This window comes from Barbatula barbatula (assembly GCF_947034865.1).
Source record: "Barbatula barbatula genome assembly, chromosome: 18".
Lineage (NCBI taxonomy): Eukaryota > Metazoa > Chordata > Actinopteri > Cypriniformes > Nemacheilidae > Barbatula > Barbatula barbatula.
Window position 1 is genome coordinate 1383122 of NC_136781.1, and position 27794 is coordinate 1410915.

Below are 27794 nucleotides of genomic sequence, written 5' to 3' on the forward strand. Positions count from 1 at the left end.
GTACAGTATACCTTGGTGCCTCTCGCAAACAGCTCTGACTAAAAACGGCTAGCCAGCTTCACTGCCATCCGCTACACCACGAGAGAACAAGGAGGGGTTTTAGAATGCTGAATGACACAACATAAATGTTTCATTGATCAACAGCGGCCCTTGCTGTTCAGAGTTCGTCTAAGCAAAGGTCTTCAACAAGCTATTTAGAGAAGAGTATTGAAATATCTCATAAATGCAAGAACAGCATCAGATATTATCTACATTAGGCCTACATGATGTGCATTTCATATAGGCTAAAGCATTCTAGTGTTAACTGGAATATACCCGGCCAAACAAATTCTTAGTAAAATAGAAATACATTTGGTGATACATACAATTATCTAAGCAATTTACTCAAATTACCTTAACTAATTCTGTACTGTTGTCCTGCAAACCCTGTAATTATACAAATGCTGCAAAGCTGTATTATAATGCCTTTGTTTTATTATTATCTTAGAGTTTATTTGTTAAATAGACAGAGAACACACGGGTTTAAAACATTTCAAATTAAAAATACTAATACTGTCTGACATGCAGAACGCGTCTGTATGACAGTGAGTATAGAAAACATATTGTCGTACTCTTTCTTACAAAAATGCCAACCTGTAAAAGTTAGAAATAAGAGAGACGCGTTGATACATGGACACCGACAATCAACGACAAAAATATTTGCAGGCTTTTGGCTGCAAAACAAATTATTGAATAGAACAAAAACAAACACTTATATAACGTTAACCTTAATAAACTAATATTCACAATAATATTTGCATAAGGATAATATAAAAATATTTTATATTAACCTTAATATAAAAATATTCCAGTTAATTATTGCTAGTGTGGTCATACGATCATTATTCGCCTTTGCATAAAATAATTAAATAAAACGCAACAATGTAATCACAGTTTAAAACGTAAGACATAATAGATCCTGTCAGAAGGTCCAGTAAGAAAATAATTATGTGATTGTTTCAATAAGACTGAATCTGGTGAATTAAAAGTTTATTATGCACATTGCATACAGAGCACAACATAAGAAAAAGGCCAGCGACTTCAGTACCATGGACAGCGTTAAAACACAACCCGTTCAAAAACTTCTTGCAAATATAAAAGCTTGCAGGCTAAATTAAGCATCCAATTTAAAAAAATCGTCAAGATACGTAAAACAATGTAAATTATTAAATTACTACAAACTCACCAGTGTGCTGGGTGGTTCAATGCAATCGGAAGTTCGCGTCACCTTTGGAAGACTTTCGGTTCCACTTGCTGCAACACTTATGAGACTTTGACTGACGGGACCAAAATATGTAATATCACTTTTCCTTGAGTCATTGGTTCGGTAGATTTCGTAATTATGCACGTGCTGCAGAGTTCCAGTGCCTACGGAGTCTGCGTAACGCGGCGGATAGTAAGGAATAACCGGAAGATTGGATTTGCAATACAGACGAGACTGCCTCCATCTGTAGATTTTGACTGAAATTATGACAACTAGACATGTTATGAAAAGAAATGAAACTGCAGCCAGAGCCAAGACTAGATAAAATGTCAGGTTGTCGTTGTATTCCTTGTCGTGCGTAAAGTCAGTGAACTCCGAGACCAATTCGGGGAAGCTGTCCGCCAGCGCCACGTTAACATTGACTGTAGCTGAACGAGAGGGCTGTCCGTTGTCCTCCACTACAACAGTGAGTCTTTGTTTCACAGCATCTTTATCTGTCACCTGGCGCACAGTTCTTATTTCTCCATTTTGTAAACCCAGTTCAAACAGCGCCCTGTCTGTGTTTTTCTGCAGTTTATATGAGAGCCAGGCATTCTGTCCAGAGTCCACATCAACAGCGACCACTTTAGTGACCAGATAACCCACATCTGCAGAACGAGGTACTATTTCAGCAACCACAGAACCACCAGACTGGACCGGATACAGAACCTGAGGCGCGTTGTCATTTTTGTCTTGAACAGATACAAAAACTGTAGCATTGGAACCGAGAGGCGGAGACCCTCCATCCTGCGCTCTAACATGTATTTTAAACTCTTTCATCTGTTCATAATCGAATGTTTGAACGGCGTGGATAATTCCATTGTCTGCGTTAACAGAGAAATATGTCGAAGCAGGAGAACCATTTACGTTGGTGTCTATAAGATAATATGAGATGCGCGCGTTTTGTCCTGCGTCTGGGTCAGTTGCTTGAAGAGTCAACAAAGAAACCCCTGGAGAGTTATTCTCTGATATATACGATTTATATTCACTCTGACTAAAGACTGGCGCATTATCGTTAATGTCAGTAATTTCCAAAGAAATTGTTTTTTTACTGAACAATGCAGGAGTGCCTTCGTCTGATGCAACCAACGTCAGGTTAAAACTGGAAAAAAATTCTCGGTCTAATGGCGCATCGGTTACCAAAGTGTAGTATTTTCGCGGTGATGGATTAATTGCAAAAGGAGAATTTTGTTCTAAATTTAAGCGGACCTGTCCGTTTTTACCAGAGTCCAAATCCTGGACGCTTATCAAAGCTACGACGGTGCCTGGAGGAGAATCCTCTTGGATCTTACCCGATAACGACGTCATAGTTATAATTGGACTATTATCGTTGGCGTCTAAAACATCTATAAACAGCTTACTAGCACCCGTGAGACCACCAGGGTCTTTGGCTTGAAGGTTTATTTCATAATGCTGAATTGATTCAAAATCTAGATTTCCTATAAGGTTAATTTCACCTGTATGCGCATTTATTTCGAAAACGTGCGCTGCGTCCTCCCCTATATGAGTAAATGAATACGTTACATTGCCATTATAACCTTCATCTGCATCAGAAGCACTTACTTGAGTTATCATTGTCCCTTTTGCAGCGTTCTCGGCTACACTTGCTTTATACATCGAATCTGTAAAAATCGGTCCATTGTCGTTGGCATCGAGAACCGTGACGTGTACTTTAGCAGTTCCAGACCGTGGTGGATCTCCACCATCAACAGCCGATAATACAAGTAAATGTTCGTTCTGTTTCTCTCGGTCCAGAACGGATCGTAACACAATTTCTGCATACTTGCTGCCGTCTGGACGTACGTGCTGCTTTAAAGCAAAATTATCAGTAGGTTTCAGACTATAGCTTTGAAGAGAATTCAGACCAACATCAGGATCCGCTGCCGTATCTAACAAGAACACAGTGCCAATCGGTGTGGACTCGCTAATCTCCAGATGGATTTCTTTCTTCGAAAAAACAGGCGCATGATCATTGATGTCCTGAATCTCAATTGTTATAGAGAAAAATTCAAGAGGGTTTTCAAGCAAAATCTCGAGCCCAAAACTACACGGGGATTTTTGCCCGCAGAGCTGCTCTCTGTCTATTCTGTCTTTTACCATCAAGTGTCCTTTGTTACGATTCAGCTCGACATATTGCTTACTATCATCAATAACGAGGCGCGCCCGACCAGACACCAACCTTTTTACATCCAAACCGAGATCTTTCGCAACATCTCCGACAAACAATCCAGGTCTCATCTCCTCTGGAATCGTATAACGAATCTGTCCGGTCACAGTGTTCAGCAAACAAAAAAGAAACATGAACAATCCTGCTTGCCATTTTAGATAACGTCTCAAATGAACTTCTTGGTTATTCCTCATCCTGCGAATGTAGTACGCCAAGCAAAATGTAGCCCTATACTCAAACGCACTCTATATCTTATTTCATAATATCAACGAACCGTTCCTTGGCAGAAACAATAGTGCGTTGGCTTTCTCCCTATCCTCTATGACGCAATGCGATCTACAATCAGTGCTTTGCTCATTTTCGGCCAACAGCACCTCTTACAGTAATTTAGAAGCACAACATCGTATCTGGACTGACCACCAGCAGTGCAGACAATACAAAATTCGTAATGCAGATACGCTTAGTCCGGGAACTATAACAATATTTGAACCAGTCTGTGAAAACCCAGCGAAAGTCATTTTTGTGATTAACTGTTTTCTGTATGAAAGCATTCTACATTTTGTAAAGAACATTCTGTAAAAATATAACCTGATAGAGTAAAGCTTTGATGCTTGTTATCTTATAATTATGTTTTGAGCCTGGTTTTCACACACATATTACTAAAATGTTTTATCACAAGCATTAGTTAATGCATTTGGTGATGACATGCGCTGAGACATTTAAAATGTTAAGCAAATCTTGTATAAATACAGACACCTTTTCATTACAATTAAGGGAAAAAATAGCATGCGAGATCCAGCCAGGGCTGCGTTTCCCGATAACGTTGTCTCTTAGCGTGCTACGAAGAGTCAATAGGTATATCTTACCCACAAGTATACGTTTTCTACGTGTGTTCCCCGAACCATACCATAGGAGGTTTCTTTCCTATACTTGCCACGTTATTAACAGTTGCTGTCCATGGCGGTGGTACTGAATTAATGGATATCGATCGTTTGACAATCTAATTATGCACTAGGCATGCATGTTTCACTGCGTTATAGAATATAGCAGTGTTCTTTAATAAAAGACGCACTTCAAAATAGTTGAAATTACATTTACTAGGGACTGCTCTATTGAGTATGTCTTGACAAAGTTAAACCAGCACTTTACATTTAAAGTACATGAATGCTTTTTGCAGACGCTTTTAAACAAAGCGACTTAAATTGCTTTATAATATAGATTTATTTCTAAGTATACGTGCAAGATCCCAAAGCACCTCAATTTGCTCCCGTGGCAGGTTAACTGTTCTTTAATTATAATTGCAGCATAATGTAGCCAGGATTTCACGGATATATATATATATATATATATATTTAACTTTAGAACTGCGTTTGTATGTATTTCGATTTAAAGAAGCTTTTTTTAGAGTGGACAATGGGGCGACCTCTTAACAGTGATAGGTATAGCCAAGAGCGCACCAGACCAGCCTTCCGAACGTGTGACTTACAGAAGGTATACTTAACTGACAACGTCTTGGGAAACACACACACACATATATATATATATATATATATATATATATATATATATATATATATATGACGACAAGGTACAGCTTAATGTGCCCAAGAACGACGTAGCGTTAAGAAGGTTTCGGGAAACGCAGCTCTGATATGATGATTGTCTGAGCTTTCTGATGGCCTTTACATTAGAAAAAAATAATCAGTAAAGTGTTGTCTACAGAAAGACACAATCATCCACAGTTTCTAATTGAATCGAAGTTTCAAAGCAAAATAGTAAAATAAATGAAGAATATTATTTTGTAGAATCTGTTGTCCAAATAACGTAAAAAACACACACCAAACAAATGGAACGAATAACCTAGTTATTCACGTGGACAACCTCAATGGAACTGAATTATTTCATGTTTTCCTGAAAGAATTAGAATAGCAGCACTTAAGTTGGTGCACAGTCAAGCCCATTGCGGTGCAACCGTATTTATTATAGTGTGTGTGTATGTGTTGAACAGAGCTTGATGCATCTGTATGCTGAAAAACTGGGCCATAATTCAGCCTTCAGCGAAATGACAGACTGCAAAGGGACCTATAAAGGCAGACACACACACAACACCAACGCAGTGAGATATTACACTGTCTGTGAACCACCACAAGATGGAGCACTCCACATGTTAAACCATTCAAATGTTTCAGTGGACAGAAGCAAACAGAGGCCATCGTGTGGATATTGGATCTCTCTGACAGTGAAGGCATACAGCAGAAGTGTTAATAAAGAAAATGATTGAGTGATAGAGGAATAGAAAGAGAAAAAACACAATAAAGCTTTTAGTTCTCTTCACCACCATGTACATGAGAGGAAAAGAAAGAGACATAATAGAATAAAGCTTGTATCTCATCTCTGTCATGTACATGTTCAGTCAAACGAGTGAACACATGTAACTAAAGGCATGTCTGTCATAAGAAAAAAGGCTGGTGATGTAAATGTTCAATATTTATTGTGCAGACAAATTGTGCTAATACAGTACATGCATTTCTAAAAATAAATGATGCATTTATTTAAAATTGGTTCGGAGAACATGAACACGGCTGTAATGGTAAAGAGCAGCTTCTTCCAAATATGATAAAAATGATAAATAGTACTAAACTATTATTCATAATAAATGATTATAATATACTAATGAGCATGTGTGTCTAATGTGACTGGTATGTGTACTATATGTGAACTGGTATGTGACAAATGAGAAAAAAGTACACTAACCCTCTCTCTTCTCTCAACAGGAAGCGGTCTAGCTTTAATTTAAACTAGTAGCTTTGTATTAGCACCTATTGTACTAATGCTCTTTTATGACATATCACTTATTGCTGAACTCTTTGTAAGTCGCTTTAGAAAAAAGCGTCTGCTAAATGACTATATGTAAATGTGAATTATCACATTTCTGTAGTCTGACATAGTGTTTTATAAGGAGAAAGCAGTAAATGACATTTGTCTTACCTTAGAGGAGATCAGACAGTTTCCATCAGAGGGTGAAGAGGCAGGTCATGGAAGGGAAGAAAAAGACAAATTATAAACAAATGTACTATTATATTATTACCTTCTCTAAATAAAAGCCAGGATGTTTTGAGTGGTTGATTATAGGCCCAAAGAGTCACCCCAAGGCATCTCCCAGATATGGGAGAGTATATAACTCTGACTGCAATAAAATGATATCACATATCTACAAAACAAGCCACATGATTTAAAGTTTACTTTGCATTTTAATGTTAAATGCATGATCACAGCTAGACCAGCTGTAAACTGCCAACCAAACGTCATGGGAGTTGAGTGCTAACAAGGAGGCAATGAAGCCTATGTCCTCTAGCAGCAGAACATCATTCACATAAGCAGGCATCCGTGATCAAACAAAAAATCCAACAGCACCAAACAAGACGTTCTTCACTGAACGGTGTGTTAAAATCTCTCAGTAAAGCCCTTAAAAATACTTTTAGTGAAGGCCTCGTGCACAAATCCACTAGTCAATCATACTGGATTACGGCAACATGGGATTTCTCCTGCATAATTGTGCATTTTAAAATAAAATTGAATCTCTCTTAGACACACACACATCATCTCAGAGTGTATAACAAAATAATTAGCATTTTAAAGCAACAGTTTATAAACAAAATGCAATCTTACACAAACAGACAGAAATATGCCAGTTTTGGAATACAGCCTGCAAAACGTATCAGATTGATTATTGTAAGAAGCGCTTAGCACTATTCAGAGACAAATAAGAATCTGCAACAAAAAAAATCACCTTTGTCCTCAGAATAATGAAACACACATTTGTTTGTTGTATTAAAGTGGTGTATTAAGTATTTGATGCTGTTTAATATTCTCGTTTGACCTCATGATCACTCTAACATCACATGACAAAATGACCACGTGATTTAAAATCACCTAAAGGTATTTAATATTTGGTTGAGAGAGTTCCAACATTCACAAACAGACTGCACACTTATAAATATGCACACACACAATTAGGAGAACAAACAAACATTTGACTGCTCAATCAAATACTCATGACCTGAGAAAAGATGTTTGTATGTATGACAACAGCCTCTAAAGCCAGACTATCCTCTATAAGCATGGACTCTAATGATCTGCTTTTGAGAAACTTAATACTGTGCCTATTTTGACAGTCCTTATACATTTTCAATATGCATATAATAACGGCAAAATATAGCAACAGTACACAAATGTTCAAGAGGCTGTAATAAAAGACTTAGATGGAGGTTGCCAGTAGATATTAAGCTCTATTACATCATATAAATGACATATAATGATGTTCTGACGTATAAATATTTGTATTTATTTGTTAGAATTTAAAAGATATATAATTCTTGTAAGAAAATTGCACATATAATACAGAGTGTTAAATTAGATACTGTATAAGGAAGGGAATCTTAATACGAAATTAAAATAAAGCACTATGATCCAGAGAGACAGATGAGTAGATGAAATCATAAAAAAATCTGTAGTTCATATAAAGATTCAACATCCTTCATCATCCTAATCTTTCACATAAGGAGCGAGAGATAAAGACAGGGTCAGAGAAAGAAAGAGAATGGAGACACAATAAATCTTACAGCAGTCCAAAGAAAAGCTCAAACATCAGAATAAACCAGAAATTATATCTTTTGCACAACCAATCATAAGTTTAATGCAGGTTGACATACAATAAACATTGTACATATTTGAAAAAAATGCAATTTTCAAAGAATGTGATCATATGACAGATAAAAAAGTTCAGTAAACCACATTATAATAATATTTTAAAACTCTTTTCTGTCAGACTTTTGATACAGATTTATATGGCTTTACTGTAGTTCAGTGGTAAGCGCATGGCACTAGCAATGCCAAAGTCGTGGGTACATACAAAGTGCTTCAGCCCCGTTATCAGTCACAGAGACCAGCAAGGTGTTTTTGGTGTCATCGGCTTTTACAAATGGCCACATCGTCCTGATTTCCCCACAGTGTAGACCTACAGAAAACAAATCAGGTTGTGTGGCGCCCACAATTTCATAAGAGAGCCATGCGTTGTGCCCGGTGTCCGCATCAACAGCTATCACTTTGGTTACCAGGTATCCTGCTGGAGCGGCCTGGGGCACTATGTCTTCTGCAGTGTGACCTTCCAATCAAACTGGGTGAAGAACAACTGGAGCGTTGTCATTCTGGTCACCAATAAAAACCTAGACACTGCAGTTGCTAACACAGGAAGGGTTGCCTCCATCTCGTGCCATCACTTGAAAGTGGAAATGAGTGAATGTTTCATAATCAAAGGAGCTTGCAGTGAAGACCTCTCTGGTTTCGGTGTCGATAGACAGGTATACAGTCACGTCTTCTGAAAGAGAATAGAAGAGTGTAGCATTCTGTCCCTCATCTGCATCATCAGCTCGAACTCTCACAAGCAATGTTCCCACAGGCTGATTCTTAGCCATGTGGACCCTGTAATGGCTGTGTCTAAAAACAGGAGAGTTCTCATTAATGTCTGTGACCATTATGGCCACTGTTTCATTGCTGAATAACAGGGGTGTGCCAGCATCCACAGCACTTATGGTTATGTTATAGTGATAACACTTCTCCCTGTCTAAATCTCTATCAGTTACAAGCATAAAGTAATTTTTGACCTGCGAGACAAGTTTAAATGGTACATCATCGGATACATAACATGTGACCCGGCCACTGGTGCCCGCATCAAGGTCATAAGCATGTTGCAAAGCTACCATGGTTCCAGGTGAAGTGTCCTCTGGTTCAGAAGCGGAATTTGATTTAATTACTATAACAGGAGCATTGTCGTTCTCATCTTTGACATGTATTATAAGTTTACAGCGAGACGACTGTCCCCCACAATCTTTGGCCTGCACATCCAGCTCATGAGAAACAGCCTTTTCATAATCCAACACACCCATGAGCCTCACCTCGCCAGTCACAAGGTCAATCCGCACGAGGCCTCTCGTCTTATCCGGCACGTGAATGAAAGAATAACTAACATCATCCTCATAAATCCCGCTTTCCAAAACTATTGCATTTAATTTGATAAACACAATGCCTTGGGCAGAGTTTTCCTGTGCGCTGACTGTATACACACTTTGTTCAAATACCAGAATGTTGTTATTTGCATCTAATACGTGAATATGTATCGTCGTCGCTCCAGAACGAGACGGCTGGCCTCCATCCAACACGAGCACGCCACCTAGTCAGCATCCACAGCACTTATGGTTATGTTATAGTGATAACACTTCTCCCTGTCTAAATCTCTATCAGTTACAAGCATAAAGTAATTTTTGACCTGGGAGACAAGTTTAAATGGTACATCATCGGATACATAACATGTGACCCGGCCACTGGTGCCCGCATCAAGGTCATAAACATGTAGCAAAGCTACCATGGTTCCAGGTGAAGTTTCCTCTGGTTCAGAAGCGGAATTTGATTTAATTACTATAACAGGAGCATTGTCGTTCTCATCTTTGACATGTATTATAAGTTTACAGCGAGACGACTGTCCCCCACAATCTTTGGCCTGCACATCCAGTTCATGAGAAACAGCCTCTTCATAATCCAACACACCCATGAGCCTCACCTCGCCAGTCACAAGGTCAATCCGCACGAGGCCTCTCGTCTTATCCGGCACGTGAATGAAAGAATAACTAACATCATCCTCATAAATCCCGCTTTCCAAAACTATTGCATTTAATTTGATAAACACAATCCCTTGGGCAGAGTTTTCCTGTGCGCTGACTGTATACACACTTTGTTCAAATACCAGAATGTTGTTATTTGCATCTAATACGTGAATATGTATCGTCGTCGCTCCAGAACGAGACGGCTGGCCTCCATCCAACACGAGCACGCCACCTAGTCAGCTCAGCTACATCGATTCCCAAATCTTTTGCCATATTTCCAATAAGAAGCACCCGGCTCCATCTCTTCTAGAGTTGAATAACGAACTTCACAAAGAGACAAACGCATGAAAATGAAGCCAAAGCAAAGCTGATACCAGAAATGTGCCAGCGTGCATTGCCTTGACAACACAACCATGATGTAAAAGTATTAAGAGTTACATTTTATTTCTAAAATAAAAGAATACAAATAGAGATTAAAGCACATTCTGTGCAGATCTTCATAGGGTTATTCTGGCTAGAGCAAACGCTGCTCTGATGCTGTTCCTGTCAGCTTACATTTTAATATTAATCTATCTCGCTCTCTCTCTTGTCACATGCCTACAGCACTCTGCTCCCCCTCCTTTCTCTGCTCTCTGTGTAATACCCATGAACTGGGGAATCAGGGCACGCAGCATCTATGATATCACAAGCAGAAGTGCGCCGCCCGAAGACTGAACAATGGAGTTACACACCTGACATAAGAGATTTAGACATGTTTATCATGAAAATGCTTTATAAATGTGAACAGATATCAAATATAAAAACAAAATATATATATTGATTTAATAAAATATAAAAATAATAATTTCACACTGAGGATAACGAAGAGACTCGGTAGATACTTTTGAACAGTACGATCTGTGTCAAGTGTTATTGTCTTCTAGGAAATATCTAAATATGTACATTCAAGGTCATACATATGCCTTGCAGAAAATGCTTAATGTTAATAAAAAAACTAAGAGTCGTAGACATTTTTCCTGCCCTGAACCAGCTGTCACATAACAAAATAAACTGAATTTACTCAAATAACCCAGTTCAAAAGTTAACATACCTTTAAATCTTAATACTGAAACGTGTTCCCTGGATGTCACATGAGCAGTGAATGTTTGTACCTTTTGAAATAGTTGTCTGTAAGTCGCTGAACTGTCCTTAATGCATTCAAAAAGATGCATTCAAACATTATCAAATGCTGGAAAGCAAAGAATGTGCAGGACCTTGAGGATTTCTCAGTGGACAGTTTACAAACAAGAGACTCACGGACAACTACCACAAAATATAAAAAACACCCTGATAACATTAATCAGTATTAGGAATAAAGCATATGTAAAGTTTCGAACTGAGTTACTATCTTAAATTCAGTTATTATTCGAGTTGTGGACTATATGAGAACATTTGTTGTGACAAAATGTTTGTTGTGAGAAGTAGCTGGCTCAGGTCAGTCCTAAATAAAAACCAAATTTTTGTGTACTTAGTTTTTGCAAGGTTAATGTAATCCTAGGACCTCCAACTGTTACTTATTAACAGCTTTACAAAATATTTAGAAAATATATATTTAAACAACTTAAAAACAATTTACAATGATCGTCTTGTTCAAGTTTACATACAGTACCTCACATTTAATGTAGTGTGCTGAACAAGAGTATGTTTGCAGCCTCCCAGCTGTCCTCACTGTCAAAAGATAAATCTCAACATCATACAGTCCCTGCTGGTAAGAAAATTAATACGCAGAAAATGCTGGAAAAGCAATAAATGTCTATATATGACCTAACACACTGAATCAGAAAGAACAAGACACTTATGAACAAACATCATGAAATATAAAAACATGAATAGTCAAGGTGACATCGCACAGTTTTAAGAATCAAGTAAAGTTTTAAACAGGGTTGCGTGAATTCACATATTCTTTGTGTCATTTACTTTCTATGGCATTTTCCTGTTTGGTATGTGCAATTTATTTTATGACAATATGTCATGGAAAGAGCTAAAATAAATGATCTGCTATGTGAAAAAGGATATTCAGGACTAAGTTTTAATTGCTGTTTTTATCTTCCTTTTTTTGTTAAGAATTAATATTATACAGATTTTCTGTGTACAGTTGAAGTCAAATGTTTACACCCCCTTGCAGAATCTGGAAAATGCTGAAAGTTTGGGAAAATAAGATGAATTTTGAAAATTAAGGTTTATTTTTAAGTTAGTCCTACCCTGCAGTCAAACACGATTAATTTAAAGTCAGGTGGGTATAAACCTGTGATTATGTTTTTGGTGTAAATTGTTATTGTTTTGTTTATATATATTTTTTCATTTAGTAATGTCTTCAAGAAGCTATAAATCTCTCAGGAAATGAAATATAAATTTACACCAAAAAACATTTATAAAGGTTTACACCCACCTGACATTAAATTAATCTTCAGCATCACTGGATGTTTCTATCTATTTTAATAGTTGTGTCATAGTCTCTTGATTGTCCTCAATGTAAACAGATGAATCCCAACATCATATATTTCCTGCTGGACACGAGTCAAATATACAGAAATGCAGGAAAAGCAAAGATTCTAGAGGACCTGGATAATCTTAAAATCAGTGGACAGTTTAATGACTCGGGTCAAACATGAAACCCTTAAACAACTGTGACAAAACATAAAAACTCTCATTGACGTTCTGGTGTACATTAATAATCCGGGGATGAAAACTTTAGAACTGGGATATTTTTAAAATGATGTTAAATTATTTGGCGTTTACTTTGTTTTAATGTTTCTTTTGTAAAATAAATTGTTCAAGGCAGGATTAAATTCTAAATAATTCTTAATTTTCAAAATTCCTCTTATTTTCCCCAAATAGGATCGCTATAGCTATTCCACAAGACATAATTAACCATATTGCATTCATGGTTTTGCTCTAAAGTAAAAAAAAGCAGAATATGTTAATATTTTTAATAGTTTAGGAAGTAATACTTTTAAATTGTGTTGCTTGAAACTTGTTTTTGTATATATTTTGAAATGGGTTTAAAAGAATTTGCAGACTAAAGTGTTAAGCATTCCAAGCTTTGAAATGCCACTTAAAGTGAGTATCAGCACAGTTGTACATTAATGTCCATCACATTAAAAAATAGTTGAAGCCAAAATCACAGGCCTACCTGATTACTGTCATAGACAATAGTTTCTGCATCAAGCCCCTCAAGATCATCTACAGCAGACTGAGTCTTTTTCAGTGTCATGTCAGCAGTCAGTGTTCCCTCATTATAAGATCTGATGAACTTGAAGTCACTCGTGCGCGAGCCCGTGGTCATGTATGCGTCATAATTGTAAGTGCTGCGGAGGGTTCCCGCGCCCTCCACCTCTGCGTAATTTGGAGGGAGATACGCGCTGGGAATGGCTACAGCTCCATCAAACATCAGTCTGGGCTTTCTCCTGCGACAAAACCTCACAGCCAGGATGATGATGATAAAAGTAAAAAAGAAAGTGGAAACGGACACCAGCGCGATGATCAGATAAAAAGTGAGTTTTGAGCTGCTCTCGTCATGAGACACGTCTTTCAGTTCTGGAACTTCAGCCAAGTTATCTGATATAAGTAAATACAATGCGCACGTGGCAGAGAGGGAGGGCTGTCCGTTATCTCTCACGGAGACAATAAGATTCTGTTTCATGCTGTCAGACTCAGAAAGGTCTCGCTGTGTCCTGATCTCTCCGCTGTGGACACCGATAGTGAAAAGTCCAGAATCACTCGATTTAATAATATGATAGGAGAGCCATGCGTTCTGTCCAGAATCCGCATCCACGGCGATCACTTTAGACACCAGAGAGCCTGCCTGCGTACCTTTGGGTACCATCTCTGTCATGAAGGTGTTTCCATCTGGAGATGGGTATAATATTTGAGGGGTGTTGTCATTCTCATCTGATATCAAGACACTCACAGTCACATTACTACTCAGAGGAGGAGAACCGTTATCTCTGGCTAACACCAGCACTTTAAAACTCTTTAACTGTTCATAATCAAATGACCTCACGGTATGAATGACCCCGGTGTCTCCGTTAATGGATAAAAAGGAGGAAACCTTTGCGTCATTGACATCAGAAGGTAACAGAGAATAAACTACAGTGCCATTCTGTCTCCAGTCTGGATCTGTAGCTGATACTGAACAAATAGAGGAACCCAGTTTGTTATTTTCCTGCACGTGAGCTCTGTAATTCTGCTCTTCAAATACAGGTGGATTATCATTCACGTCAGCTACAGTAAAGTGAATATTCTTAGTGGAAGATAAAGGCGGAGAGCCCTCATCTGTAGCAGTAATTGTGATATTATAATCAGACACTAACTCGCGGTCTAATTCACCTGTGGTCACTAGAGAATAGTAATTCTTGATTGAAGGAACGAGTTTAAATGGGACATTTTGCTGAATGGAGCAGCGCACCTGTCCGTTATTCTCAGAGTCTCTGTCCTGCACATTAATGATACCAACCTCTGTACCGGGTGATGCATTCTCGGGAACGGGACTATTCAGAGATTTCATTATTATAATAGGAGCGTTATCATTAGTGTCACTTAAATTAATTACAACATTTGAGTAAGATGTTAAACCTGAACCATCCTTAGCTATTATTCGCAACATAAATGTGTTTTCTTCCTCGAAATCTACAGGCCCTTTAATACTGATGACACCGGTCCTCCGATCAAGAGAAAACAAATGTTTGTATTCCTCCATAACATGACCGAATTCATATGTCACTTCTCCATTTTGTCCCTCGTCAGCATCAGTAGCGCTCACTGTAACCACTACAGTATCTACAGGAGAATTTTCAGGCAGACTGACTTTATAAACAGCCTGACTAAAGACTGGAGCATTATCATTAGCATCCAGCACAGTGACGTGTATGGCTACAGTACCTGATCTCGGTGGAGTCCCACCGTCAACCGCAGTAAGAATTAAAGTCACTTCGTTCTGCTGCTCACGATCCAACTCTTTATTCAAAATAATTTCGGCATACTTCTCTCCAAGAGAATTACTCTGCACGTATAACACAAAATATTCATTATTCTGTATAGAATAAATTTGCACAGAATTTTGCCCAATGTCATCATCGTTTGCCTCCTCAAGTAAGAAACGTTTGCCCTTATCTGTAGATTCATGGATTTCCAAATGAATCACGTTCTTAGCGAAAACAGGACTATTATCGTTAACATCTTTAACATGAACACTGACATGATGCAATTCTAAAGGATTTTCCATCACGAGCTCCTGTTTTAAAACACATGAAGCTTTCTTTCCACAAAGCGCCTCTCTGTCGATCCTGTCCGCCACCGTCAGTTCTCCAGTATTCAAATTTATGTCAGAATATCGTTTTCTGTTACCTTCGGTGTCAATACGAGCCTTACGGAATGACAGTATGTTTACATCGAGCTCAAGATCTTTGGCTATATTTCCAATCACAGATCCGCGCTTCATCTCCTCCGGAACGGAATAGCTCACGTCTCCATTAGTGGTGTGCGCCATAAAGAATACAGCGAGAAAAATGCTGCTCACCATCACCAACAATCTTTTTTGCATCATTTTCCCGGAGAGGACTTGCATAGATCCAAATGATGCTAGCAGTAAAAACGAAATGCCTATCGAACAAGGTCAGATTTCGATGTTCTAATAAACAACAAAAAAACGTATAGCCGTGGGACGCGCATTCAACCAGCGGTATAACAAATGGGTGGAGGAAATTAAAAGGTATTAGAAACACAGGTACACAGCGACACCATGAGGACTAATCGAGATGATAATTCTGAGAGAATTGCACTGAAACAGGTTGCAAACGTGCAATCATCTGAGAAACCATCTGATTTAAAAGTAGGAAATTATATCAGGCGATGAAGCAAAAATACGTGTTTTATGTAACATATCGCTAAGTTATTGTAATGTGTCTGCACCACAACATAACAACTCCAAAAAGGTTCCATACAACAAACCGGTCTATACAGAACTGAGCACGACATAATGATTTAAATAACAAATCAGCACCCTGGATAGCGACAACTCTAGTTATACTACTGTTGAAACAAACATAGAACGCTTACGTTTCAAAATGTGATTTAAAGTAATTCTCAATACACAATAAAGCAATTTCAATAAGAAAAAAACAAAAACTACATTTTGACTTCATAATTTAGATGGACGATTTCAGCGTTTAACTTCAATGACCTGAGATGACAGAACAAAACTCTGCTTTCCAAAACATGCAGATTTTATATTTTAAACTCTTTATGGGGTAAATGGGATTTGTCATTAAACACGCACCACTTAATAGAATATTGCGTATTCAGTAAATACCAAGAGAAAAATACAAAATTTAGGTAACTCGAAGATACACCATAAAACATAACTCGCACTAAAGCAAATCAATTAGCCAACATTTTAAGAATTCCCTGTATTTTCGCAATAAATGAGTAAAGGACTATCAATTTACCTTTACATTTTTCCTTATTGTTGAGTGTGTTGCAGCTGAAAAAAATGACTTTATGGGATCGCAAAGATGTTATAGGATCCAAAACGAAGAATCGGCAAAAAGATTAATGGTTTTAGAAAAAATGTTTGAGATGAGCAAAAACTGAGCGTTTTAAATAAATGTGAAAGTATGTATCTGCGTGCACACACATTAATGTTTAAAACATATGCCAGTTTGGATAAATTAAGACATAAACTAAAACCATAAATATCATACCTGAGAAGAATTTTCATTGCAAAGACCGTCCAGTATATTCTCAACGGAATGAGTATTTTTCAGCGTCATGTCAGCAGTCAGTGTGTCCTCATTATATGATCTGACAAACTTGAAGTCACTCGTGCGCGAGCCCGTGGTCAGGTATGCGTCATAATTGTAAGTGCTGCGGAGAGTTCCCGCGCCCTCTACCTCTGCGTAATTTGGAGGGAGATACGCGCTGGGAATAGCTACAGCTCCATCAAACATCAGTCTGGGCTTTCTCCTACGACAAAACCTCACGGCCAGGATGATGATAATGAAGGTCAAAAAGAAAGTGGAAACAGACACCAGCGCGATTATCAGATAAAAAGTGAGTTTGGAGCTGCTCTCGTCATGAAACACATCTTTCAGTTCTGGAACTTCAGCCAAGTTATCTGATATAAGTAAATACAATGCACACGTGGCAGAGAGGGAGGGCTGTCCGTTATCTTTCACGGAGACAATAAGATTCTGTTTCATGTTGTCAGACTCAGAAAGGTCTCGATGTGTCCTGATCTCTCCGCTGTGGACACCGATAGTGAAAAGTCCAGAATCACTCGCTTTAATAATGTGATAAGAGAGCCACGCGTTCTGTCCAGAATCCGCGTCAACGGCGATCACCTTGGACACCAGAGAGCCCGCCTGAGCTGCTTTGGGTACCATCTCGGTCATGAAGGAGTTTCCATTCAGAGATGGGTATAATATCTGTGGGGTGTTGTCATTCTCATCCGTTATAAAAACACTCACGGTCACGTTACTGCTCAGAGGAGGAGAACCGTTATCTCTGGCTAACACCAGCACTTTAAAACCTTTAAACTGTTCATAATCAAATGACCTCACGGCATGAATGACCCCAGTATCTCCATTAACAGATAAAAAGGAGGAAACTGGTACACCATTGACATCAGAAGGTAACAGAGAATAAACTACAGTGCCATTCTGTCTCCAGTCCGGATCTGTAGCTGATACTGAACAAATAGAGGAACCCGGTTTGTTATTTTCTTGCACGTGAGCCCCGTATTTTTGCTCTTCAAATACAGGTGGATTATCATTCACGTCAGCTACAGTAAAGTGAATATTCTTAGTGGACGATAAAGGCGGAGATCCCTCATCTGTAGCAGTAATTGTGATATTATAATCAGACACTAACTCGCGGTCTAATTCACCTGTGGTCACTAGAGAATAGTAATTCTTGATTGAAGGAACAAGTTTAAAAGGGACGTTTTGCTGAATGGAGCAACGCACCTGTCCGTTACTCTCAGAGTCTCTGTCCTGCACATTAATGATGCCAACCTCTGTACCGGGTGACGCATTCTCGGGAACGGGACTATTTAGAGATTTTATTAATAACATGGGAGCGTTATCATTGACATCTGATATTTCAATAACAACAGTTGCATAAGAGACCATTCCCAGTCCATCAGTTGCTTGAATCGGAAGCTCAAATAACGACTCCTCTTCATAGTCAAGATATCCTGTCAATGCAATCTTTCCATTTGTGGAGTCGAGAGAAAATATTGCCAAATCATTTTCTGAAACGTGCCCAAATTCGTACGTTACTTCTCCATTTTGTCCCTCGTCAGCATCAGTAGCGCTCACTGTAACCACTACAGTATCTACAGGAGAATTTTCAGGCAGACTGACTTTATAAACGGCCTGACTAAAGACTGGAGCATTATCATTAGCATCCAGCACAGTGACGTGTATGGCTACAGTACCTGATCTCGGTGGAGTCCCACCGTCAACCGCAGTAAGAATCAATGAAACACTCTGTTGTTGCTCACGATCTAATTCTCTCCGAAGGAGCAATTCACCATATATTCTCCCGGTTGTTTTTGCAGTAACGGCTAACTCAAAATATTCATTCTGTATTAAATTGTAATTTTGAACAGAATTAGCTCCAATATCCGCATCGTGAGCTTCCTCCAGTAAAAAACGAGCACCTTTCACTGCCGATTCTTGGATTTCCAGTTTAATCGAATCTTTTTTAAACAAAGGAGAATTATCATTTGTATCTTGAACATTGATGTTAATGCGATGAGATTCTAACGGATTTTCCAACACGAGCTCCTGTTTTATAACGCACGAAGCTTTCTTTCCACAAAGCGCCTCTCTGTCGATTCTCTCCTCGACGGTCAGTTCGCCAGTATTCAGATTAACCTCACAAAATCGTTTTCTGTTACCTTCAGTGTCAATGCGAGCCTTACGAGATGACAGTCTGTTTACATCGAGCCCAATATCTTTGGCTATATTTCCAATCACAGATCCGCGCTTCATCTCCTCCGGAACAGAATAGCTCACGTCTCCATTAGCGGTGTGCGCCATAAGCGAAACCAAGAGAAACGCCAAAAGCTCAAAAGAAACCGGTAATCCCCTTTTCTTCATTTCAGGTTGATTATGACAAACACTCTTGCCTTAATTGGCCTTTTAGCAGAAAATATGACTAAACGATGTTCTGAATTTAAAGATCAAGACGCGGTAGCTGTCGATCATGTTACCACACAAAAAACTGTAGAGCTAAGAAAGCAGCACTGGTAGGTGGGGAAATTATCCTCTCTTTCCTTTGCAGGGGCACAGCGACACCACGAGGCCGACAAATTCTATTTGAAAGTAACTTCGAACACTTCTGAAATATACAAAATAACATTTTGAAACATAATGTCTATTTTAAAATTTGATGATGATAATAAATTATTTTGAAAAAGTGCCACATACGCATGCATTGGAAACTGAAAAATAACTTTATATGTATCTCCTCACAATTCTATCTGGACAAAAACTATTACCTTACAACAATAAGAAATACTGAAACAGAGTCACAGTTCTCCAGCACCATGGACAGCAATAACAAATACGTTAGATTTTCTGAAAAAAAATGTTAGTTTTTGTCTGTTGTAAAACAGGCCACATCATTGTCTCAAAGGCTTTATTTCAAAGCTTCAAGTCTAAAACTTGGAGTCACAATGCCAAGCTATGATTAGATTGCTGCTGCACATTTAGAGAGCAATTCTGAATGGTTGCTAGGTCGGGCAGTTGTCAGGTTGAAACATAAGGACTTATTTTCATCCAGAAAGGGTACTCTGTTTGCTAGGGCAAGGCAGGAAGTTGATAGGTTGATACATATTAGATAGGAGACTGTAGACTCTTAAAAGTGCTGGATTATTTTTGACCCATGCTGGGTAAATATTGGACAGAACACACTGCTGGGTTAAAATATCCCAATCATGAGAGAAAACGAACCAGCAGCAGGGTGGAAATTATACACTGTAACAGAGGTTATCTAGTGAACAGCTGTGCAGCTAGTCTTCAAAATAAAACCTAATTTAATAGGCTCACTTGACACTGTGTACCACTTATGAGTCCTCAGATGCCAGACTAGCAACACCTAAAGTTAAGAACCTTTAGACACCTTTACCGAACTCTCATACAGTACATGCGTGTTTATGTGAGGAATGACCAAGTTCCTAATTATTTACGTAAGGAACAATTAGTTGCCTATTAAACTTGCTCTTGGTTCTCGTATTCTCCTTCAAAAACAACAACAATTTACTCACTTTCTTGTCATTTCAAACCTGTATGACTTTATTCTATATAACACACAAGATATTTAGAAGAATGTTGTTAACAGCCTCCCATTCACTTGCATTGGTTACAATAGAAGTAAATGTGGGCTGTACTGTTCTGTTACCAAAATGTTTATAAATATCTTCCTCTGTGTTCTGCAGAGGAATGAAAGTCATACAGGTTTGAAATGACAAGAGGGCGCGTAAATCATGACATCATTTTCATAATGTTTGCCCGGTTTGATATTTTTCTGCATGTGAGCACTGTAATTCTGCTCTTGAAATACAGGTGGATTATCATTCACGTCAGCAACTGTAAAGTGAATATTCTTAGTCGAATATAAAGGCGGAGAGCCCTCATCAGTAGCAGTAATCGTGATCTTATAATCAGACACTAACTTGAGGTCTAATTCACCGGTGAGAACTAGAGAATAGTAATTTTTGATTGACATTGATGGAACATTTTGTTGAATGGAGCAGAGCACAGGTCCATTATTCTCAGAGTCTCTGTCCTGCACTTTTATGATGCCAACACTGATTTTTCCTCGCAATCAACTGCTCCAATAACAGTTATCCCTCCTGTTTTATGATTTAATCAAATAATTTCTTATCTTCATCAGAAACATGGCCGAATGCATATGTCACTTCTCCATTTTGTCCCTCATCAGCATCAGTAGCGCTCACTGTAACCACTACAGTATCTACAGAAGAATTTTCAGGCAGACTGACTTTATAAACGGCCTGACTAAAGACTGGAGCATTATCATTAGCATCCAGCACAGTGACGTGTATGGCTACAGTACCTGATCTCGGTGGAGTCCCACCATCAACCGCAGTAAGAATTAAAGTCACCTCTTTCTGCTGCTCATGATTCAACTCTTTATTCAGCACCAATTAGCAACATTTGTCATTTGCTTTAACAGATAAAACCAAGTGTTCATTTTTTCCCCAAAGAGTAAAACCGAACTGAATTCTTTCCTATGTCCGGATCGTGTGCTTCTTCCAGTCAGAAATGCTCAAATTTTAGTGTTAAAAAAGTGATTGTTAACCCTGGTTCTGGGGACCCACAGCCCGGCACATTTATTATGACACTTATCATCACTCAGTTCAGATCATAGATCTCTATGCTAATGAGCTGATGATTTTAATCAGATGTTCGAAATAAGGGTTCCTATAAAAATAAGCAGTGTTCTGGGTCTCCAGGACAAGGATTAATATCTGCATGCAATCACAGCATGAAGTGGCGGAACCAGCACTGATATGTGTAACATAAATGCCAGAACATAAAACTAAGCGTCAAACTAAACTAACATTTCTAACAAGCAGTAAACCCAAGTACTAAACAGTCTTTATATACCTTCCCAACCAAGCCTCAGCAGAGTTAAGACCAACAATCTACAAAAGGAAACACACCACCATCAAGAGACAAAAGCTGTGCAGCACCATGGACAGCGACATCCAAAGAAGCCAAACCCGTATTCTCCCTTTTATCCAAGTGAACTAGTGAAGCTTTGCTAAAAGTTTAAGTTAAACGGTTTAACATATATGATGTGACCAGGCCAGAACACACACAAACTCATTTAAATATATACATTAAAGAGTTTTCACTATTTTAAAATACAAACATTTAACTTTAGAAAAGGCAGGGAACTCAATATATTAAAACCTCAATAAAACAGATCAGAGGAAAGACTAAATAAGAAAAGACTACTGGTGCCAAAAATTTCTGCGTCGAAAAGCAATGACATTTTGAGTATTTTCTTCAGGCATAATTCAAAAGATACCAACACAAACATATAAGTGCAAAAAGAAAGAAAACTTTGACAAAGCTTTTCTACATTTACCTTTATATTTAGCAGACGTTTTATCCAAAGCGACTTACATATCATTGTCCTATACATTTTACATAGGTATCTGCAATTCCCTGGGTTCGAACCCACAGCGTTGTTAACGCAATGCTCTTACCACAGAGCAACAGGAAAGCACTTTCTTTCTAAGGAATCTATCAGAGTATGTTTAACCCCCGAAAACAAATATAATATAATAACAAAAATTAATTAACTAACAATCATGGTTTAAATCAGACAATACTCTGAAGTAATACACTCTCGTAAAACAAAGGAAGCTGCGACAAAGATTAAAGAAATTATTACAAAATGAAATCCACAATATAATGAAATCCACATAATAAAGCAAACTTGATTTGGCATTTGTTCATGTCAGAAAAACGCTGCAAAAATGTTAAAGAATAGAAAAACATATAAAATAAATAATACATAATAACATATAAAATTGCCAACTTTCACAATTGCAAATTATCACTTGTTGCAACAGTCATTTACCTTAAATTGACAAAACTTGAGACAAATAGCAAAAGCCGAGAATTTTTGGAGTTGAGGGCTAATTCCAAAGAATGATTTTAACCTATTATCCCATTGCACTGTGTCCTATTAAACTTACTGAAGAAAAATACAATTATAATTGGGGAAAACATGAAAAATATTAATTTAAATTACTTCTATATTTTCCTGATTTCTTAAAGCCTAGAAAGAAATTCTTGGAAAAAGTCACTTTTCAATAGTTAAAAATCTAGAACTCTAGAAAATGCTTCTAAATCTGACACCATCTCTTTTCGTATGCATTTTTGTCGTTATGATCTTCCTTGTAAGACAAAAAAAATCGTAATTAAGTAATCACACATATTTGATTGAAAATAAGTTATATTTTATATATCAAATTAATATAATCTTCTGGTTTCAATGCGGGTTCGAACAGCGTTTAGGACTATAAACGATTTAAACGAGGACAATAACAATACTATTAATAAGCACAAATAATTGCGCCTACCTCAGAAAAAAGAATTGTATTTCCATCAAGCCCCTCAAGAGCATCCATAGCACATGGAGTCTTTTTCAGCGTCATGTCAGCAGTCAGTGTGTCTTCATTATAAGATCTGATGAACTTGAAGTCACTCGTGCGCGAGCCCGTGGTCAGGTATGCGTCATAATTGTAAGTGCTGCTGAGAGTTCCCGCGCCCTCCACCTCTGCGTAATTTGGAGGGAGATACGCGCTGGGAATGGCAACAGCTCCATCAAACATCAGTCTGGGCTTTCTCCTGCGACAAAACCTCACGGCCAGGATGATGATGAGGAAGGTTAAAAAGAAAGTGGAAACGGACACCAGCGCGATGATCAAATAAAAAGTGAGTTTTGAGCTGCTCTCATCATGAGACATTTCTTTCAGTTCTGGAACTTCAGCCAAGTTATCTGAAATAAGTACATTCAACGTGCACGTGGTAGAGAGGGAGGGCTGTCCGTTATCTATCACGGAGACAATAAGGTTCTGTTTCATACTGTCAGATTCAGAAAGGTCTCGCTGTGTCCTGATCTCTCCGCTGTGGACACCGATAGTGAAAAGTCCCGAATTTCTCGCTTTAATAATGTGATAGGAGAGCCACGCGTTCTGTCCAGAATCCGCGTCCACGGCGATCACTTTGGACACCAGAGAGCCCGCCTGCGTACCTTTGGGTACCATCTCTGTCATGAAGGTGTTTCCATCTGGAGATGGGTATAATATCTGAGGGATGTTGTCATTCTCATCCGTTATGAAGACACTGGCGGTCACGTTACTGCTCAGAGGAGGAGAACCGTTATCTCTGGCTAGCACCAGCACTTTAAAACTCTTTACCTGTTCATAATCAAACGACCTCACGGCATGAATGACCCCGGTGTCTCCGTTAATGGTTACAAATGAGGATATTGGTGCGCCATTGACATCAGAAGGTAACAGAGAATAAACTACAGTGCCATTCTGTCTCCAGTCCGGATCTGTAGCTGATACTGAACAAATAGAGGAACCCGGTTTGTTATTTTCTTGCACGTGAGCTCTGTAATTCTGCTCTTCAAATACAGGTGGATTATCATTCACGTCAGCTACAGTAAAGTGAATATTCTTAGTGGAAGATAAAGGCGGAGAGCCCTCATCTGTAGCCAGGCCCGTCGCGACAAGGCAAGCAAACCAAGCAATTGCTTGGGGCCCCGAGCTGGCCGGGGGCCCCGAGCTGGCCTGGGGCCCAAAGACAACAACTGGTTAAGAATAAAATGCAACGACAAACTGAGCGCCCCTTTGACAGTCAATGCAGTAAAGTGCAATGACACTTTTATTGGGATCCCCCTCAAGGGGCCCCTTTCGTGATCTCTGCTGCCGGCAAAAACAAAACCTCCGTCGGCAGTCATGAAGCGGAATTATGCTTCAGGATCCCAAAAAAGAAAGAAGAGAAAGGAAGAGGAGGATAAGAATAAACAAGATAGTGGTAAGTGATAAATTACACTGGATAAAATAGCTCTTCTTGTCTTGGTGTCATTTTGCAGCAGGTAGGCTTGCAAAAATATGTTAGCTAACGTTACCTGTAACCTGCCTGACGGCAAATGCTGCTTGTAACGAACAGTTAGTGCAACTTCGGACGAAATATGGTTACATACTACTGTAATATGTTTTTTAACGGGATAAGGAAGATGCAGATCTGTTCCAGAATCACTGTTTATCGTATTTAATGACATGACATTGCTATAGCTTTGTAATAGGTTTTGATGAAAGTGGCATAACGTTAGCATGCTATACTAACTATTCCACCGTGATGATCTATTTACCAAATGGGGGTGTTAGGAAAACCACACAATAAATTCCGTGCATCAAACATTAGCTTGGGATGTTTTTAAGCATTAGTAACCCTTAACAAAGTGTTAGGAATATCTGGTCGTCTATCTATGTAATGTTTATAGATATTTTAAAATGGTTTCTTAAAGGTTTACAAAAAATGTTTAATCATTACCCGATACCTAATATATTATATGATAGATATAATGTGTGTTACAATAAACTGTTAATTTACAGCACTACTAATAATTAGTAAACATATAATTATAATTTCATTGTTTGTTATCAGTAAAAAGACTGTTTGCTAACAGTTAAATGACAGTAAACTAAAGATTAATTAACTATCAATTTACCATCTATTAATGATTGTTATTATTAAGTGTTACCATCTTTTCTTTCTCCCTCAAGGTGCTTTGCTTAAATTTCTCAGCCCTCAGGCTCTTCCTAAGGAGACCTCCACTGATGAAGGTAGAGTGAATTTCTCTCACTGAGCTGAGCTGTTAATAGTGACCTCTTTCAATATGCTAACAGTGAAATGGTAAAACGTACTTCACAGGTAATTTCAGATTTTTTTTTTCAATTATTTTCCCAGCTACACCATCAACTTCATCCTCAACATCAGATGCATCACTTCTCAGTGCTGATGTTTCCTCTATAGCACAAGGTACCACCACAAGCTCTAGAATTACAGCTGATATCCTGCACAGCCCAGAGTTTAAACTGATAAGTGTGTGCTGTCATATTGTTAGAAAAACAACAGTGCAAATCACTATTGAATTCCCACCAAACTGTGTAAATAGAGAAAGGCCAAGAAAGGCTCACAGGACTGGCACTTACGTCAATTGAGCGCGATGTTCGCCAGTCTTTGGACATGGAGGACATTGTCATTGCCTTTGCAGAAAACAAGGCTCGCAAACAGCAGTTTTAGATAATTTGCACGTTTGTGAGAACTGAAAAATGTTAGTGTGTGTGTGTTTTTAAGTATGTTGGATTTAGTTATTGTGCACTTTTTTAATGTATATTTGATTTTATGGTACAGTGGTGTTTTTTGCAAATGGTCAATTGTTGAAAATGTTAAAATGTTATGCACATTATAATGCAACAGCAGTATTTGCACTGTAATTTTATTTTATTTATGCACTGTTTATGCAACAGCAGTTTATGCACTGTAAACCTTTTTTATTTATATAAAGTGTGGTTGAACTTAAACTTTATGGCTATGCTGGGGTTCCTGTAGGCTTTGCGTGTGTGCGGGCGGGGCGGGGAGTTGGGGGGGCCTCCATGTCCATTTTGCTTGGGGCCCCCAAATTCCTTCAAACGGCCCTGTCTGTAGCAGTAATTGTGATATTATAATCAGACACTAACTCTCGGTCTAATTCACCTGTGGTCACTAGAGAATAGTAATTCTTGATTGAAGGAACAAGTTTAAATGGGACGTTTTGCTGAATGGAGCAGCGCACATGTCCGTTACTCTCAGAGTCTCTGTCCTGCACATTAATGATGCCAACCTCTGTACCAGGTGACGCATTCTCGGGAACGGGACTATTCAAAGATTTGATTATTATTAGAGGAGCGTTGTCGTTGATATCTGTTATTTGTATGATCACTCTAGTGTCAGAAGAAAGTCCAGAGCCATCCTTTCCCTCAATAACCAGTTCATGTGTTACCTCCTCTTCAAAATCAACCTGGCCTTTAACTTTAATCTCCCCACTGTTTTGATCTAAATTAAATAATTCTGTCGCAATTCCAGATATACGGCTAAATTCGTAAATCACTTTGCCGTTTTGTCCCTCGTCAGCATCAGTAGCGCTCACTGTAACCACTACAGTATCTACAGGAGAATTTTCAGGCAGACTGACTTTATAAACAGCCTGACTAAAGACTGGAGCATTATCATTAGCATCCAGCACAGTGACGTGTATGGCTACAGTACCTGATCTCGGTGGAGTCCCACCGTCAACCGCAGTAAGAATTAAAGTCACCTCTTTCTGCTGCTCACGATCCAACTCTTTATTCAACACTAACTCAATATTCTTGCCACCATTTGCCTTTGTAGAGACAGATACAATAAAATGATCATTCTTCTCAATCAAATAGCTTTGAACCCCGTTCTTTCCTATGTCTGCATCATGAGCCTGATTCACACGAAACCGAGCGCCTTTATCAGCGCTCTCCCTTATCTCCAGCTTTGTAACGTCTTTAGAAAATGTTGGTGTATTATCGTTCACATCCTGAATTTGTATCCCAACATTATGTATTTCCAATGGATGTTCTAGAACTAATTCGAAATTAAGGACACAGGAAAGTCTCTCCTTACAAAGCGTCTCTCTGTCGATCCTTTCCGCTACTGTGAGTTCTCCAGTATTCAGGTTAATGTCGCAGTATCGTTTTCTGTTACCTTCAGTGTCAATACGAGCCTTACGAGACGACAGTCTGTTCACATCGAGCTCGAGATCCTTTGCTATATTTCCAATCACATATCCGCGCTTCATCTCCTCCGGAATTGAATATCTCACGTCTCCATTAGCTATGTGCGCCATGATCACGAAGAACAAAAAGCCAAATATTGGACCATCAAACCACAAGCTTTGGGAATCCATTGAGTAAATATTCATATAACAAAACAAAATGCCAGAAAAAAAATGTAAATCCAGCGGGGGAAAGCTATAATCTAAAACGAAGATAGAGGATCGGAGAAATGGTCGTGTG

At 38.5% G+C, this 27794-nt stretch overlaps 3 protein-coding genes across 3 annotated transcripts in view; all 3 read right to left on the reverse strand.

The window, feature by feature from the left end:
- Positions 1-38: 38 nt before the first annotated feature.
- Positions 39-27794, reverse strand: part of LOC306907372 (uncharacterized protein) — a gene marked incomplete at both ends in the record, with an annotated part of 74389 nt that continues 46633 nt past the window's right edge. Inside the window, 2 exons of the mRNA XM_079479427.1 lie at positions 39-71; positions 1226-1837. Coding sequence (XP_079335553.1) covers positions 39-71; positions 1226-1837 — 645 coding nt within the window. The remainder of the gene's footprint in view (positions 72-1225; positions 1838-27794) is intronic.
- Positions 8793-27577, reverse strand: LOC306907948 (uncharacterized protein; the record flags this gene model as incomplete). Its single annotated transcript, XM_079480489.1, has 4 exons — positions 8793-8823; positions 16849-19245; positions 23277-24407; positions 26408-27577. The coding sequence occupies 4 exons, from the start codon at positions 27575-27577 to the stop codon at positions 8818-8820; spliced, it is 4704 nt and encodes a 1567-aa protein (XP_079336615.1). The 3' UTR covers positions 8793-8817.
- On the reverse strand, positions 9679-10409 carry LOC306907343 (protocadherin gamma-B7-like; the record flags this gene model as incomplete). The annotated part of the gene is made up of 2 exons (XM_079479397.1): positions 9679-10316; positions 10400-10409. 2 exons carry the CDS (start codon positions 10407-10409, stop codon positions 9679-9681), a joined length of 648 nt encoding a protein of 215 aa, XP_079335523.1.